Here is a 14,961-nt window from a genome sequence, read left to right on the forward strand (position 1 = left end):
CCTTCCTTCTCCACAGATTTTTTTTTATCCACGGATTCAAGCATCCACAGTTTGAAAATATTCCAAAAAAGTATAAATTCCAAATAGCAAACCTTGATTTTCCATTTTATATAAGGGACACCATTTTGCTCTACCATTATATTTAATGGGACTTGACCATCGTAGGGTTTTGTTACCAACGGGGGATTCTGAATCTGGAACCAAACCCCAGCAGATAAGAAGATCATTCCCACTGTACTTCTGAGAGCCATGGAAAACCTCCTACCCCAACAACTATATTATATATGTTGTTGAGGTAGGCCATGGCTCTCAGAAGTAATATATGGGCAAGTCACACACTCTCAGCCTCAAAGGATGGCCATGGCAAACCCCCTACCCCAACTCTCTCTCTCTCTCTCTCTCTCTCTCTCTCTCTATATATATATATATATATATATATATATTGTTTTTTTAAATTTTTACACACACACACACACACACATATATATATATATATATATATATATCCAGTGTGGCTTAGGGGTTTGAGTGTTAGACTGCCACTACGTATATATATATCTCAGTGGGTTTTATCAGTGGGAGATATATCTAGGGGCGGGGCGTTCCACCGTCCCAACGGCCGTTTCCCGCCTCGCTCGCGCCGCCACTTCGCTCTCGCGGCCGCTAGGGGGCGCAGCGGGACTGGGGCATGCGGCCTCCGCAGCGAGGATTGAGAGAGAGAGAGAGAGAGAGCGTGGCTTCTGGGCCTTGGGCCCCTGAGGCGGGCGAGGCAGAGGGATGATGTCTGAGGAGTCCCAGCAGCCCTATGGCTCCCTTTGCCGGGCAGAGCTGCGCCTGGAGTACCTCCACGCCAACTCGTGAGTGGGGCCGCCTCAGGGAGCCTCAGGGACAGACATGGAAGTAGTGGCTCCTTTGGCCACGCGTCTGGTTTCTAGATTCCAGGCTGCGTCCACATTGGAGAAATAAGCGCTTTAACTCTTTGTCTGCCTTCTTGCTATGGAATTCTGGGAGTTGGAGTTTGTTGTGCCCCACAACAAACTCCAACTCCCAGAATTCCATAGCCATGAGCCAGACCAAGACCTAAAGCGCTTCCAAACCGGGTTGTTTTTCCAGTGTGGATGCAGCCAGAGTTTGGGGATCAATGTTTCCCAAACCTAAGTCCTCCAGAGGTTTTGGACTTCAGTTCCCAGAGTTCCTGACTGTTGGCCAATCTGGCTGGGGCTTCTGGCAGCTGAAGTCCCAAAACACCTGAAGGGCCAGAGTTTGAGGATCATTAACTACATTGTAAGAAATCATAATGCCTTTTGATGCAGGTTTAAGCATCCGGTGGCATCCTGGGATTTATAGTTTTACAAGGCCCTCCTCCCAGGATGGAGCCATGGCAGCTAAAGAGGTGCCAAAACTGCATTGTTTCCATGGCATATGCCCAGTGTGGCATAGAGGTTTCAGCATTGGACTATGACTGGAGAACAAGGTTCGAATCAAAGGAAAGGATCTGGGGCCATGGCATCCTACGGTTCCCAGAATTCCATAGCACTGAGCCATGGCAGTTAAAGCGAAGTCAAAACGGATTACTTCTCCAGTGCATATGTTTTGTTTTCCCATTCAAACTCTTCCATCAGTGGTTTTGTTACTGGGCTGGTCCCAGCATTGCCTGTTTGTTTCATCTTAAACAGCATGGGAAAACTGGGTGTCCCGATCAGGAAAAACACAACAACAGACTGATGGAAGAGTTTGGATGGAAAAGCCAAATACTGAAGCCAGGGGTGGCGGTGTGAAGCAGGCAGGGGCTGCAATCCTATAGCCATTGACTTTGGATCCAGAACACTGGCAAAAAAGACAGGAGCATAGAGGTATGTGTCTGTCAATATCGTGCAATAATGCAATCATTATCACACGATGTCTCACAACATCGCGATTATCCAGTGAATAAAGAGGAATTCTAGCACCACTTTTTATTCGTGGGGATTTTCCATGAATAAAAACCGGCACTAGAATTCCTCTTTATGTCGTGTGATAATCATCATATTATCGCGCAATATTGGCGGGAGCATATCACTTATGTTCCCGTCTCTTTTTTCCGATGTGATAGTCTCCTAAAGTGCAAATCTCACCACAGAAATAATCCAGTTTGACGGAGTCTCCTTCCTTAGAGGTCTTTAAGCAGAGGCTGGATGGCCATCTGTCGAGGATGCTTTGATTGAGATTTCCTGCATGGCAGAATGGGGTTGGACTGGATGGCCCTTGCGGTCTCTTCCAACTCTATCATTCTGTGACACTTGAACTGCTCTGGCTTAAGGCTAGGGAACGGTGGTTTTGTGGGACATAGCCTTCTCTGTCAGACAGCTCTGGTGCCACAAGGAACTACAATTCCCAGGATTCCCTGGCACTGAGCCGGGGAATTTCAAGTGGCTGAAACTGGATTATTTCTGCAGTGTGTTTTTGACCTAAGACTGGACTGCAGGAGGCTCCAGCCTATTGCTATCAAGGGTCTTGTTCAGCAGTAACAATCGCTGGTAAGTGGTAAATTAGTATCCACTCGCTTATAGTGTGTGAAACCAGAACTTGAAAGTCTGTTTGAATTGGAGGGCATCCAAAGGGGTAATTTTTTTCCAGGCTGCGGACAAAAGCACCTTAAAACAAGAGTGGGATTCCTGGGCTTCCCTTACGTTGTTGGGCTGGAATTACCAGCTGTCCTCATCCTTGGTTATACTAGCTAAGGCTGCTGGGATGGGGGTCCAAAACACACTGCAGAAATAATCCAGTTTGAGACCACTTTAACTGTCATGTCTCCATGCTAGGGAATTCTGGAAACTGTAAATATCTCTGTCAGATTGCTCTGGTGCTACAATTAACTACAATTCTTAAGATTCCCTAGCACTTAGTCAGGGCAGTTAAAGCGGTCTCTTACGAGATTGTTTCTACAGTGTATTTTGGACCTTAGTCAAAATCTGGAGAGCCACAAGAATCCTAACCATGCCTTAAAGCACATCTAGATCAATTCACATTCTGTAATTACAAAGAGGATGTGTATCTCACAAACACAGACTAGTGCTTAAAATTGTTTACTTCTGTTACGATTTTTGACTTTGTCTTTCAAAATGGCCTTAGTATGTCCCTGTTTTCTTTCTAGCACAACACACGACTTCCTGTTTGGAGCCGTGGCTGAACTGATTGACAATTCCCGGTAAGCATTACCCCATTTATGAATTAGATTTAATAGAAGTTACAGAACTTTGTGGACTGGAGAGTGCTTTGTGGCTAAATCCATCTAGGGAGATTATCACATTACAAAAAAATTGTCTTATTCCCGATGGGATACAGTTATGTTTTGGATTGCAAGTGTTTTTTTTATCACACTCAAAACACTGCCACTGCTGACAGGCGACTGCAACCCACATGTAGCCCGGGTCCCAGCTGCGCTGAGCCTGCTTAGGCGGGAGCTTTCCTTGTTTGAAAATCGGCTGGGCTGCATGCTGGTTGCAGTTGCCTGGCGGCAGTAGCAAAAATTACAATGTGATAAAACCAATTTACAATCTGAAACGCAACTGTATCTGGTTGGGGATAAGATATGTTTTTTTGTAATGTCTCTGCTGCAGCCTCTCCAAAGGCCACAACTCCCATTCTCCCCATTCAAGATGAGACAGAGATTATGGGAGTTGCTTTCCAGGATGCATGGAAGACATCAAGACAAGAAAATCCACTTTCCTATGACACCTGCACTTGAATTGGAAGGAAGACTCGTTGAGTGCTTCACGGTTCTGATCCAGGGCCATTGTTGTAATAGTTGTGTGCCTTCAAGTTATTTCCAACTTATGACATCTCTAAGTGGAAACCTATCGGGGTTTTCTGGGCTAAGAGTGTGTGACTCATCAAGGTCACCCAGTGGGTTTCCATGGCCAAGTGGGGAATTGAACCCTGATTTCTAGAGTTGTAGTCCAACATTCAGAACACTACACCCCACTAAGGCCTTCAATGTTTTGATTAGATAATGAGATGGACAAAATCTTTATTAGGTCTGCAGATGACACAAAACTAATGGAATCTTTGATGTTCTCGAGTTTCAAAGCCTAGATCAGTGATGGCGAACCTTTTAGACCTCGACAGCCCAAATATAGTGGCGGTCCACCACCAGAAGTCACCAGGTGCTGGGGGTGACACTTCCAGAGGCAGGACTTCTAGGGGCAAAACACACAAGGAAAATATGGAGGACCTGACCAAATAAAAGCTTAAAATAAAAACAAAACAAAACAAATCACTCATAGAAATATTAAATCCATCCTCACCACTGCTCAAAATGGAGGACTTTTTGGAATCCTTCATGGACAGGAGATTGAAATGGAGGCCAGGTCCTGAAAAGGAGGAGGACCACGTCTGGTAGCCCTGAGCTAGAAACACCCATATAGATATAAATCCATGCTTCTCAGCCATGCTCAAAATGGAGGACCTTTACAAATCCTTCCTGGGCAGTTCCTGTTTTCCTTGGAGCAGCAGCAGCAGCAGATAAGCCTCACACCCAGAGATCAGGGTGTGTTTGTTTCTGAGAGGGGAGAATGACAGCAACCATGTTAGGCAGTGAGCTCCTTGAGGACACTGCAAACGTTAAGTAGGTTTTTTTCCTTACTTTCAGCACAATGGACAAATGAAAGGAATGATTTAAATATAAAAAATATTAATATAATAAAAAATTTATAGACTCAGTCAAGAATTTGTGGCTAGTAAATTACAATTTTAAGTCTGTATCATCCTCAGTTCTGCAAGTATATTGCAAGCCAACAAGACATCTTAGCATTCATCAAAAAAAATACAACTGCGTACACAATAAAGTGAGAACCAGCATGGTTTAATGGTTTGAATGTTGGATTATGACTCTGGAGGCCTGGGTTCCATTCCCAGCTCAGCCATGAAACCAACTGGGTGACCTTGTGCAAGTCACACAGTCTCAGCCTCAAATGATGGCAACGGCAGAAATCCCTTCTGAACAAATCTTGAAAACCTGAAGGCACAACAACTACATTTAATATAGGTGTAAATAAACCTGATGAACTGAATTTATATTTCTGACTGGTTTTAGCTTTTATGTTGTCATATCTTCCATTTTTCTTGAATGTCCCCCCCAGTGGCTAAGAAGCATGAATTTACATTTATATATTAATGTTTTTAGCTTTTATTTTGTCATACCCTGAGGTTTTCTTAAATGTCCTCCATTTTTACCAAGGCTAAAAAGTATAGATTTATATTTATAGAAGTGTTTTTCAACATTTATTTTGTAACGTTCTCCATTTTGAGCATGGCTAAGCATGAACTGACATTTCTAGGAGTGTTTTTAGCTAATATTCCAGACTAACAGGGCTTGTTCTCTGAATTCATACCCAAGTCACAAGCCTCCCATCTGGCAATGGCGTCTACAGCCCTTCCACCCACCGGGTTTTAAAAACTCAGCTCTGAGCCTCTTTCCTGCCGATAGTAAATCTTGTGAAGGTAACTCCGTGGTAGTTTCTCCTTAGGGTCTCCAGGAACAACTTGAAGGCACCATACACCCCCAAGGCACACTCTCTCAGCCTCAGGTCATGAAACCCACTTGGGCAAGTCACTCTGAACCTTAGGGGAAAGCAATAGCGAAAATCCTCTCTGAACAAACATTGCCAAAAAAAGCCCAGGATAGGTTCACTTTAAAGACACCATAATTTGGAAACAAGGAGTCACACTCTGTCAGCCTCAAAGGAAGACAATGGCAAACCTCTTCTGAAGCAATCTTGCCAAAAAAAAGTTAAAAAAAAAAAAAAAAAAAATAAAAAAAAAAAAACCCTGGGACCCCCAGCTACTCTGAAGGAACCTGGAGCCCTAAGCTATGAGGCCCAGGCAGGCTGAGCAAAAGTCCCTTTCCCCACAGGGGAGCCCCATTGGACTCACATGTCTCTCCCAGAGGAGTCCCCCCTCCATTAGATCGTGCCCTGAAGGGAGCCAGACTGGGGCGCAGAGGTAGCCAGCCTTTAGCTCTGGGAACCATAGTTCGAATCACTGTTCAGCCACCGAGGCCTTGAGCACCAAATGACACTCTCTTAGCCTTAGGTGGAGGCAAGGACAAACCCCCTCTCCGGCCCATCCTTGCCAAAGAAGCCCTTGCCTTGGGACTGCCACAGCTCGGTGGGGGCTTGGAGACCCCCAGCAGCCAAGACCCCCGAGAAGCGCCTTGGCCAGAGAGCCCTGGAAACATCCTCTAGGAGGAAAAGGCGAGGGAGCCGAGGGGAGCTCCCCTTTCCCGCCCTGCGAGTGCCTACCTGGGAAAAGATGTTCTCCTGGTTGTCTCTGCCTTTTCCTGGACCAGAGGGGCACCGGAGGGGCTGAAGGAGTCCCCCCCTCCGGCCGCAGAGGCGGAGGTGGAAAAGAAACACCAGCAGCCCACCAGCACCAGCAGCAGGACCCTCTCTGGCCCAGTCCACACCATGGGGGGGTTATTGTGCAGTGGGGGGTGCAAAAGGCATGGGCTGGGGAGAACAGAAGAGGAGAACAAATGGCCTTGGCACTTACCCACTCACAGGTACCAAGGAGAAGGACTGGCCACCAGGAGAGGGAGGGAGGGAGCCTGGGGGAATGGGGACATTGGGCATAACTGGAACGACTTGAAGGCACACAACAACAATCAAAAAATGACATACGTATATCTGCTAGTAACCACCCTGGTGCCAGTGCCAGTTCCCTCCTCTTCCTACCTTCCTCTTCCTCCTCTCCATGCTCCCTTGCCACAAACTTCCTCTGGACAAACCTTGACAAGTAACCACCATGATAAGTTTGCCTTAAGATTGTCATATGTTGGAAACAACTTGGCACACAGCAACAAACTACAGTTCGCAGAACCCCAATCACAAGGGTGGGATTTTCATCCAGAATGCTGGCGCTGCTGGCCGGCTCCTTGCGGCTCCGTTGTCCCAGGGCAAACTGGCCCAAGACAAGGAGCCGGGCCACGCTCAAGCACTCATACCCCGACCCCTTCTCTTCCACAGGTGGCTGCCATGCCCTGGCGGACCAAGCTGCGTGCTAGAACCAGCATGTGTGCCATGGGTTTGCCATGATGGGCCTAAATGAAGGGCTGAGGAATGTATGGCCCTCCAGATGTGGCTATTCTGGCTAAGGATGGTGTGAGCTGCAATCTGTGGAGTCACACATTTCCCCCAATTGGCCCAGAACCTGGCTTTCCACACATAGCTCATTGTAACTGTATTACCAGTGTTGTGTTGTAACTGGTGCTAACACTAAAGCCTGGTATGTTGTATTGAAGCATGTTGCATTGACTTGCTTATTAGTACATTATATTGGAACAAAGTGACCTTGGAGATGGAGAAAATTAGATATGCAAAATACCATATTAGAGTCTGTCTGTCTGTCTGTCTATTTGCAATGACTTGATTTTTGTCCCATTGGCGTGTTCATCTTTGTATTACCTTAAACATTGAAGCTAGTCTTGGGTGAGTTGATATTACAGTAAATTTGGGTAAGAATCATGGAGATCTCCAGATGTAGTTGAACTACAATTCACAACAACTCTAGTCTGTGTAGTCAGCAATGAAGACTGCTAGGAGAGGCAATCCAACAATATCTGCAGGGCTACATGATTCTCACTTCTGCACTAAAGTGACTTATGAATACTTTATACTTATATTTATATGTATTGTGAAGTGAAATCTTCTTAGTCATTAGTGAGAATTCATTCTGTATTTATTTGCTTGTGCTAATTTTACAGTGTTTTATTTTTGTCTATACTTGTGTTAAACAATATGTTTTAGGGATGCTGGTGCAACCAGATTGGACATACTTACTGGTGAGTTCTATTTAAATAGTGTTTTGAAAGCATCTTTGCTTGTGTATATTAATTATCTCATTTGTCTATTTACTTTGAAAACAAATTGAATATTTATTCCTGTGTGAAAATGTTCCTTGGGCAAATTTAAGATAGCTGTGACATAAGCAAATTTTGACCTTTCTGTTAAAGTCTGTGGAGAAATACACCTGAATAGAAGTCACTGGTTTTTCTGTCTTATATGGCAATGAACCTGTCAGTGTAGGTGAAAACAGTGGCATATGGAGAGTTCTGTAATACAATCCCTGTTAAAAGAAATTAGTCACGGCTTTGGCCCATTTCCATGCATGCAAATTGTACAAATCTTCAAGTGTCCATTGGCTGCTTGCATCTAACACAGCAGTTTGCTGTTCATTAGCTCTGTAAAGTGGCTATCCTTTGTTATTAATGATTCTAAAATGATGCGACTACCACTGTTTTATTGCAAACCCCTGGCCATACAGGAATACACAATCAAAACACCCCTGACATATGGCCATTCAACCACTATTTAAAATTCTCCAAAGAAGGAGACTCCACCACGCTCTGAGGCAGCATGTTTCACTGTCAAACAGATCTTCCGGTCAGGAAGTTCTTCCTAGTGTTGAGGTGGAATCTCTTCTTGTAGCTTGAATCCATTGTTCTGAAACGTTCAGCAGAAACAAGCTTGTTCCATTCTCAATATGACATCTTTTCAAATATTTAAACATGGCTATCATGTCATCTCTTAACCTTCTCTTCTCCAGGCTAAATACACATCTCCCTAAAGCCACTTCTCATAGGGCATGGTTTCCAGACCTTTTACCATTTGGGGCATCCTTCTCTGGACATGATTTCTTGTGCTTCTAACAGACCCTTGAATTTCCCAGGCTTGCTGATACATCCCTTTTGTATGTGGATGGAGCCACTTTGATATGTAGTTAATAGTGAACTAATTGTGAATAGTGCATAGGGTACTTCAAGATTAATGAGTTTTTATTACAAAAACCCAGGATCCAGAAGGCCCACAATTAGGGGGTGACATGTTGCTGAATTTTAAAAGTGTTCATATGACTACATATTGACATAAGGAGTGGGCTAATGGAATAATGTAGTTACTCACTACTTCTTTAATTTTCATATGCCTTCCCAAGTCTGGCTACCTCAGATGTTTTGGGTTGCCATGCTCATCTCCCGAATCATTGCTCATGATTACTGTAGCTGATGAGAATTGTAGCCCAAAGCACTCAGGAGGAACCAGGGTGGTGTCTGCATAGATTCTATGTGTATGTCAGCCTTTTGGAGTCTCCTGTACGTATGATCAAAAACTCTTTTTTACATGGCACCTGATTATAGTCGATCCTCCATATCCAAAGATTCTGCATCCATGGATACCACCATCAATGGCTTGAAAATATCCCCCGTCCCCAAGAAAACCTTCCAGAAAGCAAAACTTGATTTTGCCATTTTGTATAAGTGACACCATTTAACTATGCCATAGTATGTAATGGGACTTAACCATAATAAAATGCATTAAAGTAGTGGGGCTAAACTGCTGTAACTGTAGTTACATAGCAGAAAGAGTGAAATTATTCAGTCACTCCATAACATAGTTACTGCAAAAAGGAGCTAGGTACAAGGGACTTCCATGTTCCTGTCAAATATTTTCACTTTAATTATGACTTGAAAATTTTTATTAACAGCTGTTTATTAAGTACTTTTGTGTTTTTTTTATAGTGGATAATGTTAATCTACAAGGAGGATTTACGTTGTGCTTTTTGGATGATGGATGTGGCATGACCCCACGTAAGTTAATACCTGTATGCATTGTGTTGAGTGTTGATGTCGTCTAATGCTTGAAGTACTGAACTAGGACTTGGAAAACCAGCATTAATAGTTCCATGCAGCCAGTGTGGCTAATGGTTCTTATGCTGTTAGGGTAAGGAATCTGCTGCAGGTTTTAATCTAGACCAGTGGTTCCTAACCTTTTCTTTACTAGGGATACCATTTAAATATATTTTGTTGCCACAGATTCCACCTCCCCCTGACTTAACTCAAGATGTAAAACCCTAACAACAACAACACATTGAATCATCATTAGATTCTGGACTTGAACACTGAATCATTAACAATTGCAGCATCTGTTAAATTTTACCTCAGAGGTGCCAGAGAGGGAAGGAAGATTTTTCTCTTGCTTCTTCCCAGCTGTTTGCAGCTAGAGTGGGTTGAATGGCAGTGTGCAGACCCATCAAGCCTTTGCCTTGGCTCCTGTCATATGGCTGCTCTTCTGAGGAGAGGAGGTGGGCTGAGCAGACTTCATGGGCCCTCTGTGAGAATACTGTGGCCCCCTAGAGGGTCTATAGCTCACATGTTAAGAACCATTGGTCCAGACTTCAAAGGAATTCTCTTTAAAGGGTGCTGAATCACATTCCTAAATGGGTTCTTTGCCTTGGGTAGCTCCTACAAATCTATATAAAATCTGGAGTAACTTCACCACCCCACTGACCTGGACGGCACCATCCACCACTGCATGCAGCCATGAAGTTCATGTGTGCCCTTAAGCCTCAATGTCTTTCACTTTTACTTATTTCACAGGTTTGTTGTGAATGTAAAATGGGGGTGACCATGGATCTGCCTTGAGCCCCTTACTGGAAAGTTAGGTTCTACATGCAATAAATAATAATTGTCAATATGTAATTCTGAGCAAAGACATATATATGCAACAAGCATGAACCTGAAGGAATCAAGCCCTGCCACAAATCTTGGCAGCATCTCTATCTCCCAGTTTCTGTTAAGAGGTACTGGACTTCCAGTTCGCAACATTCTGATAGGAGCCTGTTTTCTGAACTCCCATTAATGGTGTGTCTGTGTGCATGTGTGCATATAATGCTGCCAATCAAAATATCAGTTTAGCTTAAAAAGAGGATTGTTTGCCATCTTTATTATCCTGAACACACCCACCTTATCCAATTTTGGAAGCTAAACTGGTCTGGGCATAATTAGAATTTAAGCGAGAAACCATCAGTGATCTCCAGGTAGGGCTAGGAAAGAATTTTGCCTGAAATATTAGACATTTTCAACCAGTCAGAGTTGATTAAAGGAGGTTACATGGACTAAAAGTGTGACACAGTGCAAACCTGCTGCCTATATCCTTATGAGTAAGACTAAAGGCCTATTTAGTCCAACATGCCACCACCACTACCACACTGGACAAGTAGAAGTCTGTAGAAAACCCATGTCATCAGGGCATTTCCACTCTTTCCCAGAAAGCCATATTCAAGGAGTGACATGTTGACTCTGACCCTGAATGATGCAAGAAGCCATAGTGTGTGCACCATAAATTTATCAAATTCTCTTTTGTATTGGTGGATACAACCACGTTTTGCGGTAATAGATTCCACTGTTGAACTGTTTATTTAGTTTAAACTTATCTGTACTACCTTTTGTCAGATCAAATTTCTGGATAGTGTAAAACATCTGTAGAGAATACATTTTTAAAATCCTAAAACAAAAAACCATAATGGAGTGAGCTTGTTTTCTGCTGCTACAGAGAATAGGGCCCAGAACAATGGATGCAACCTACAGGAAAAGAGATTTCACCTAAACATTAGGAGGAACTTTCTGACAGTAAGAGCTGTTAGACAGGGGAAACACTCCCTCAGAGTGTGGTGGAATCTCCTTTGGAGGTTTTTAAACAGAGGCTGGATGGCCATCTGTCTGTGATGCCTTGATTTTGAGTTCCAGCATGGCAGGGGGTTGGACTGGATGGCCCTTGTGGTCTCTTCTAATTCTATGATTCTGTGTATTTCTTAAGCCAGTGATGTATTTCTCTATCCATTGTCAGCAGAATCAGGAATTCCTTTCTTTCACACTCCTACTCCAGTCTTCTGTGGGCTCACAGCCGCACTGAGCTGTCTTATAAGAGTGCATGGGGTGAGGCTACAGTAGGGAACGGGGGGGCATCAACTCTAGTATTAACAGTGGAATCCAGTAGAAGTACATCCTTGGATTCTGGACAATTCCATTAATAACCATGATAAAAAACAACAGATGAAAAAAAAAAATCACAAGACTGGCTAAGATATTATACAGATTAAAATATTTGGGTATATACAAATGTATTGCTGAGAATGTTTGCACACTTATTCAGGATATAGGCATAGTCATGGTCACAATACAGTTGTCCCTTCCCTTATGCAGAGGATCCGTTCCAGCCCCCTCCCCCCCCCCCCCCCCCCACGTAAGGGAAAAAACGTGGATGCTCAAATCCCATTCAAATGAATGGGGCTTGTGCCCGCTGTAGCGCGCGGCGTGCACGCCACAAGAGCGCACATCACTGTTTTCTTCTGGCGCGCGCCTCCCTTCCTTGCGGCCTTGACCTTAATATGTGGGACAGGCAGTACTGAAGAAGGCATTCCCTTAAGTATTCTGGATCCAAGCCATGTAGTGCTTTAAAGGTAATCACCAACACTTTGTACCTTGCCCAGAAACTCATTGGCAGGGACTTCAGAAGGGACTTCAGAACAGGTGTTATATGATTGTTCTGGGAAGTACCTGTGATTAGTCTTGCTGCCATATTTTGTACCATCTGAAGTTTCTGAACTTGGCACAGAGGTAGCCCCAAGTAAAGCACATTACAGAAGTCTAAGTGAGAGGTTACCAGTGTATGTACTATTGTTTCAAGATCCCCTGGCTCCAGGAATGGGTGCAGCTGATGTATCAGCCGAAGCTGGTAGCAAGTGCTCCTGACTGTCGCATCCACCTGCACTGACAGCTGGAACGACGAGTCAAGGAGCATCCCCCAAGCTGTGGACAGAGTTCTTCAGGGGAACTGTGACCCCATCTAGAACTGGCTGACATAACTCCATTCCAGGGTTCGAGTTTCCAATAACAAGTACTTCCGTCTTATCTGGATTCAACTTGAGTTGTTTTTCCCTCATCCAGTTCATTACCGCCCCAATACAGGCATTCAGAGGAGAGATGCCATCCTTAGTTACTGCATCAGTTGGAGACATAGAGAAATATATTTGGGTGTCATCGGCATACTGATAACACCCCACCTCATGACTGGACAGTCTCACCCAGCGGCTTCATGTAAATGTTAAACAGCATGGGAGACAGGATGGCGCCCTGAGAGATGCCAAATTTTAGCTCTCTATTAGAGGAGCAACTGTCTCCCAGTGCCACCATCTGGAATCTTCTCGAGAGGTAGGAACAGAACCACTGAGCTTCTTCAGCTATATATAAGTTCTCCTCCCATTTGAAATCGGTTATGTGAACTTGTGGAAGATTAGCACAGTCATGGATTTTTTTTCCCAATCTTGGGTGTATATTATATGCATTTGAGAGACACACATGTGATCACAAAGATAATACTTTGGTCTGTTGCTGCCATTTCTAAAGTTTTAAAAGTCATGGGTTATGAATTGCTTGAAGGCTGCAACTGAAGGGAGGGACATTTAACCTTTTCCCATATGCTGTTTGTTTGTTTTTTGCTTTGTTTTTTCAAAATACTACTGTCTTCCTTTTCTCCTAGAGGATACAGTTAACCCCCACACCCACCACCCTCAAGCAGGTGTTGAGTGGGTGATAGGTGCCTGTGCTATGCCTCTACCTGCCCTACTCTACCCTGTTTAGCTTCAGGGGACCAGTTCTGATTGAGGAAACAGCAAGAGAGGAAAAGGTTAAGGAAAAAACAGTAAGGGGTAGACAACCTTTGACTTGATGTTTTGGACTATAGCTCCTCAAATCCCTCATCATTGCCTGGATTGGGCTTCTAGAAGCTGATGTCCACAGTTTCTGGAATTCCCAGTCCCTAGATTAAGTCTTCCTCCCTTCAATGCTATGGCCCAAGCCAACTCAGCATACCCATGCAGTTTTGTATAAATGTTTAAAAAAGAGAGAGAGACACTAGTTACTTGTATAGGATGGAGCTTGGATCTTAGCACCAATTTTGAAAGATCAAGTTAACATGCCCTGGATGTCAGGTCTGTGACACATTTGTACCATTGGGAGCTCCTTTGCAGTGTCCATTTGTGTTTTCAGGAAACGTTTTGCTGCAGTGAAAGTAACTTGGCACAAAATGCCCTTTTGCTTCATCTAATTGTTTCCTTCTGCCAGGAGAGAACATCCCTCCCTCTTCTTTTTGGGTGTTAAGTACAAACAGCTTATAGGGTAAGACAGGATCATGGCTGCTTCAAGCTGGTGCCAAGAAGATAACTGCGAAGCATGTCTCTTGCAGCTTAGGTTAACCAGTGCTTAAAATAAACTCTTCCCACAATGTGTGTATCAGGTGTTCTTAGAATCCCCACTGTGACAAATTAATTCTTTGAAACTTGGTGTGCCAGCTTCCTTCGCTGGAGGAGAAGGCAGCTTTGCACAGGCAGCAGTGATCAGCATGTGGGTCCTGGGGCTTCGTTATGTTAAACATTTAAAGCAGATGCAAAAAAAATGGAGACTGGGGCTCACTATTTTTAGCAACCTAGGCTTGAAGGGGGTGGTTCTATTTCAAGCCTTGCCAGACAAATGCCTCCAACCCTAAGCAGAACATCTTAACAGCTTCTGGTTGTTCTGGGTGTGACTGGATCTGATGGTGACACCTGGCCTAATCTGACTTGTTCTAAATCACTACAAAATGCAAGGAGGCGATTTAAAGCACAGCCTGGTCAAACATTGTGTGAGAGAGAACTCTTCCTCTATTGGTGCCAGTGTCCTCCTATCCCTTCATAAGACAAATATCTTTAAAGAGTTGAGTCATGGGGGAACAGTGGTCACCTGCTAAGCACAAAAGTTACAATTTAAATCTCCAACTGTAATCCTTCTCTGTGATTCAGCAGTATCCCAGATCAGATCAGATCAGATTGTACTCTTAAAAGACATGATTACATCAACTTCAATATCAGCATGATTCACCTGATTATATTTCAATATAAAACCAAACTGAAGGGTTCTACCAAAGAAAATATTTATGTATGTAAAATATAACCCACCTCCAATTACCAAAACACACAACTGTGAAGAAATAAGGGATAAATTACACCCTCAAATAGAAAAGCCAGTAAAATTTCTAAAAGGGTATAAATACCCCACTGAAAAATGAGTAGTAAAGAACGAATAAAATGTCCAAACTCAAGGTCAGAAAATTC

General features: G+C 43.7%; 1 protein-coding gene across 1 annotated transcript in view; it reads left to right on the forward strand.

Moving 5' to 3' along the window:
* The first annotated feature begins 681 nt into the window (after window positions 1-681).
* The window catches only part of LOC121917261 (MORC family CW-type zinc finger protein 1-like), an 81,034-nt gene continuing 66,754 nt past the window's right edge, over window positions 682-14,961 (forward strand). The window contains exons 1-5 of the mRNA XM_042443044.1: window positions 682-857; window positions 3,134-3,187; window positions 7,785-7,819; window positions 9,554-9,622; window positions 12,501-12,541. Coding sequence (XP_042298978.1) covers window positions 778-857; window positions 3,134-3,187; window positions 7,785-7,819; window positions 9,554-9,622; window positions 12,501-12,541 — 279 coding nt within the window. The 5' untranslated portion in view covers window positions 682-777. The remainder of the gene's footprint in view (window positions 858-3,133; window positions 3,188-7,784; window positions 7,820-9,553; window positions 9,623-12,500; window positions 12,542-14,961) is intronic.

The sequence above is a fragment of the Sceloporus undulatus genome, unplaced genomic scaffold (genome assembly GCF_019175285.1).
Source record: "Sceloporus undulatus isolate JIND9_A2432 ecotype Alabama unplaced genomic scaffold, SceUnd_v1.1 scaffold_13, whole genome shotgun sequence".
Lineage (NCBI taxonomy): Eukaryota > Metazoa > Chordata > Lepidosauria > Squamata > Phrynosomatidae > Sceloporus > Sceloporus undulatus.